The sequence below is a fragment of the Vicia villosa genome, unplaced genomic scaffold (genome assembly GCF_029867415.1).
Source record: "Vicia villosa cultivar HV-30 ecotype Madison, WI unplaced genomic scaffold, Vvil1.0 ctg.000207F_1_1_1, whole genome shotgun sequence".
NCBI lineage: Eukaryota > Viridiplantae > Streptophyta > Magnoliopsida > Fabales > Fabaceae > Vicia > Vicia villosa.
In genome coordinates, this window is record NW_026705072.1 from 243,573 (window position 1) to 247,648 (window position 4,076).

General features: G+C 43.8%; 1 protein-coding gene across 1 annotated transcript; it reads right to left on the minus strand.

Moving 5' to 3' along the window:
• Positions 1-2,354: 2,354 nt before the first annotated feature.
• Positions 2,355-3,182, minus strand: LOC131625357 (uncharacterized). Its single transcript, XM_058896223.1, has one exon. It carries the CDS (start codon positions 3,180-3,182, stop codon positions 2,355-2,357), a length of 828 nt encoding a protein of 275 aa, XP_058752206.1.
• Positions 3,183-4,076: the final 894 nt, after the last annotated feature.

Below are 4,076 nucleotides of genomic sequence, written 5' to 3' on the forward strand. Positions count from 1 at the left end.
TCAATCTTAACCTGTTGGCAGATAGGACACCGTGCCACATATTCTGCAATCTCCTTCTTCATTCCTGGCCACCAAAAATCCTTCTTCAAGTCTTGATACATTTTTGTCGATCCAGGATGAATAGAATATCTACTCTTGTGTGCCTCATCGAGAATCAAGCGTTTCAGTTCATCATCATCCGGTATACACATTCTTCCTTTAAATAAAAGGAGTCCATCAGGCGCTCTATTAAAGTCGGGCATATACTCACTTGCTTGCAATTGATCGTCATATACTTGAGTTACTCGGACTCTCTCCCGCAGTTCGTTCTGAATACTCAAGTTACTAATTAGTACACCATTGGGTGTCCAATCGAACTGGAGGTTGAGGTTCCGAAACTTCTCTAGTAATCCATGTTCTAACATCATTAACTCTGCAACCCGGAATTCCTTCCTACTTAAGGCATCTGCTACCTTATTAGCCTTCCCTGGATGGTATTTCAGTTCAAAGTCGAAGTCTTTAAGATACTCCATCCATCTCCTTTGCCGCATGTTCAACTCTTTCTGATCGAAGAGGTACTTCAAGCTTTTATGATCACTGAACATCTCAAAGTGAACTCCATACAAGTAGTGACGCCATACCTTGAGTGTAAAGACTATTGCCGCAAGCTCAAGGTCATGAGTAGGGTAATTCTCTTCATGAGATTTCAATTGTCGAGACGCATAAGCCACGACTTTACCGTCTTGCATCAATACTCCGCCTAAACCTCTCTTAGAAGCATCACAGAACACTTCGTAAGATCGGTCCGGGTCTGGAATCACCAGTACAGGTGCAGTGGTCAACTTCTCCTTAAGTTTCTGAAAACTCTCCTCACATTCTGAGTCCCACTCAAATGCAACCTCCTTCCGGGTAAGTCTTGTCAATGGTAATGCTAATTTAGCGAATCCCATGATAAATCTCCGGTAATAACCTGCCAAACCCAGGAAACTTCTGACTTCTGTCACACTCTTCGGTCGATCCCAATTCACCACCGCTTCTACTTTAGAAGGATCCACTGCCACGCCTCCTCCTGAGATGACGTGACCAAGGAAACTTACTTCGGATAACCAAAACTCACACTTACTGAACTTGGCATACAATTGCTTCTCTCTAAGAGTAGACAACACAATCCGCAAATGCTCGACGTGTTCTTCCGGAGAACGTGAGTACACTAAGATGTCATCAATGAAGATCACTACAAACTGATCCAGGTACGGTTGAAAAATTCGATTCATATAATCCATGAAAACCGCCGGAGCATTAGTCACACCAAAAGGCATAACTAAAAACTCGTAATGACCATACCGAGTCCTGAATGCAGTCTTAGGTATATCTGAGCTCTTAACCCGAATCTGATGATATCCTGACCTGAGATCAATCTTCGAGAACACACTGGCTCCTTTCAACTGATCTAGGAGGTCATCAATCCGCGGTAAGGGGTATTTGTTCTTTATAGTGACCTTATTCAGCTGACGATAGTCGATGCACAAACGCATACTCCCATCCTTCTTTTTCACCAATAGAACAGGAGCTCCCCATGGAGAAACACTGGGCCGAATAAAATGCTTAGCTAGAAGTTCTTCCAGCTGGCTCTTCAGTTCTCTGAGTTCAATAGGAGACATCCTATATGGAGTGATAGAAACTGGGGCAGTGCCAGGAATAAGATCAATTGAGAATTCCGCTTCCCTTTCCGGAGGAAGAGAAGTGATATCCTCAGGAAAGACATCAGGATATTCGCACACTACAGGTATTTCCGACAATACCACCCTCACGGAGGGTTCTTCGGAAAGAATCAAAAGAAAAGATCTTTCTTGTGAAAAGAGATAATTGACCGCGCTGATCGTACCTTCAATCAACTTGGTAATTGCATCGTCGGAGGATGTTTCTTTAGCAGGAATGAATATGGCTTTTTCCTTGCAACCAATATACACCGAATTAGGAGACAACCAATCCATTCCAAGAATGACATCGAGTCTCTTAAGAGGTAAACAAATTAGATCAATCGGAAAGTCACGACCATTAAAAGATACTGAACAATCCTTACAAATCAGTCGAGCTTCCACTGTATCGTCCGTGGCTGAAGAAATGACCATAGGGTCGGGTAAGGGAGTAACTTCCAAACCAAGTCGGTAAGCACACTCGGTAGAGACAAAGGAATGCGTAGCTCCGCAATCAACTAACACACATAAGGGTTGATTGTTTACATAACAAGTACCTGCGATGAGATTGTTGTTTCCTTTGGCCTTTCTTGCATCTAAGGTATAAACACGACCTGTAGTCTTCTCCTGATCTTTCTTCTTTGGACAAAACGGGGATTTGTGACCCGGATCGCCACATCAGAAACAAGTAATTGGAGTAGGTTCACACTCCCCAGCATGTTTCTTCTTGCACTTGTGACAATAAGGAGGTTGGGCCGATTGGTCGCCATATCCTTGCTTCTTCTTTGGTGGAAAACCACGGGGCTTCAGGTGTTGAGCAGATTTCCCTTGTTCCCTGTAGTTAGTCCTGTTCTGGTTCCTCTCCTCTTGCACCCTCTTTAGGCTGTTCTCCGCCACATAACATTGCCTCAAACATTCAGCATAAGTAGTAAACTCCCTCTGGGACACACTATGAGCAATGTCGGCCCTCAAACCCATCAAGAATTGATCAATCTTCCATAACTCATCAGGAGCATAAACAGCCTGTCGTGAGTAATCAGCCATATCTTCAAACTTTTCAGCATACTCGGAAACAGACAAGTTGCCTTGCTTGAAATTCTGGAATTCTCTTTCTCTTTGGGTTCGAACACTATTAGGGAAATACTTCTCCAGAAATGCCGCCTTGAAATGATGCCAGTCTTTAGGGATCTCCTGAGTAGTGAAATAGGTAGATGCAGTATTCCACCACCTAAGAGCTGGTCCTTTCATCTTCTGGGTAGCAAAGATCACCTTCTCTTCTTCGTTACACTGGATTGCCTGGAATATCCTCTCCATACTAGCCAACCAGTCATGAGCTATTACTGGGTCTAAGCCACCTGCAAACTCTGGGGGATCCATTCTGAAGAAAGCACGAAAATCTGGCCCTGCTGGAGCTTGGGGAACAGGAACCGGAGCAGGAGGTTGTTGTCCTTGCATACCCTGCATCATCTGCATCATCATCTGATTCTGCTGTTGCATCTGTTGCATTATCTGCTGCCAAGGTACGCCTGCATTCCCAGCTGCTTGCTCGGTTTCCACATTCCTAGTTCTCGGCCTTCCGGGACCTCTGCGCTGCTCAGCCATCTCCCTGTCTGTCCTACACACGGAATTAAGTTGATCAGGCTCAATGCCATAGGTAAGACACACGGAATCATGCCGGCTATACACATATGAGGCAGAATTGTGCTGCATTATGATGTGTCTTTAGCAAAGCCGAGAATCGACCTGCTCTGATACCAACTGTAACACCCTACACATATTTGTCTAGAATAATATGCATAAAGTATTATATATGGTTCATAAAGACAATGATTACATAATGTCGCAGCGGAAAGATAGTAATAAAAACATCACAAGCACGAGGTACAAGAGCCGAATGTATCATGGCCAAAATGATAATACATCCAAAATAGTACAATATCCAATAAAGTACTACAAAAGCATAAAATGCGAACAAAAGGTAATATCTAGCATCAATGCCAAAGGACTAATCCGCCTTGCCTTTGCCACGATCTTGCCTTGAGCCACCTGAAAAAAATAGAATTGGAATGGGATGAGATTACTAAATCTCAGTGAGCCCGCCTATCCTATTAGTCCACTCGGATCTAAAGGGTACATGCAAAACAAACGAATCCGCCATGGATTCGGGTAATCCTCACATCCGGTACAAGTACGGAGCAACCAAATGATTTATCCGCCATTGGACTCATCACATACAAACACACAAATATATCACAACAAGTATGCAAAACCCGTATCCTTATGCGGGGAATCAAGAAGTGTAATAAACCTCGGCTAGATTATGGAATGAACGCACCCTCGATGAGTCCACCCATGCCTAGTGTCAAGGGACTTGTACAAGCTCACTGCAAGAGGGTTAAA

Bases quoted from the DNA above. Each gene is read 5' to 3' on its own strand.
- LOC131625357 (XM_058896223.1), bottom strand. From the start codon at position 3,182: ATGCAACAGATGCAACAGCAGAATCAGATGATGATGCAGATGATGCAG.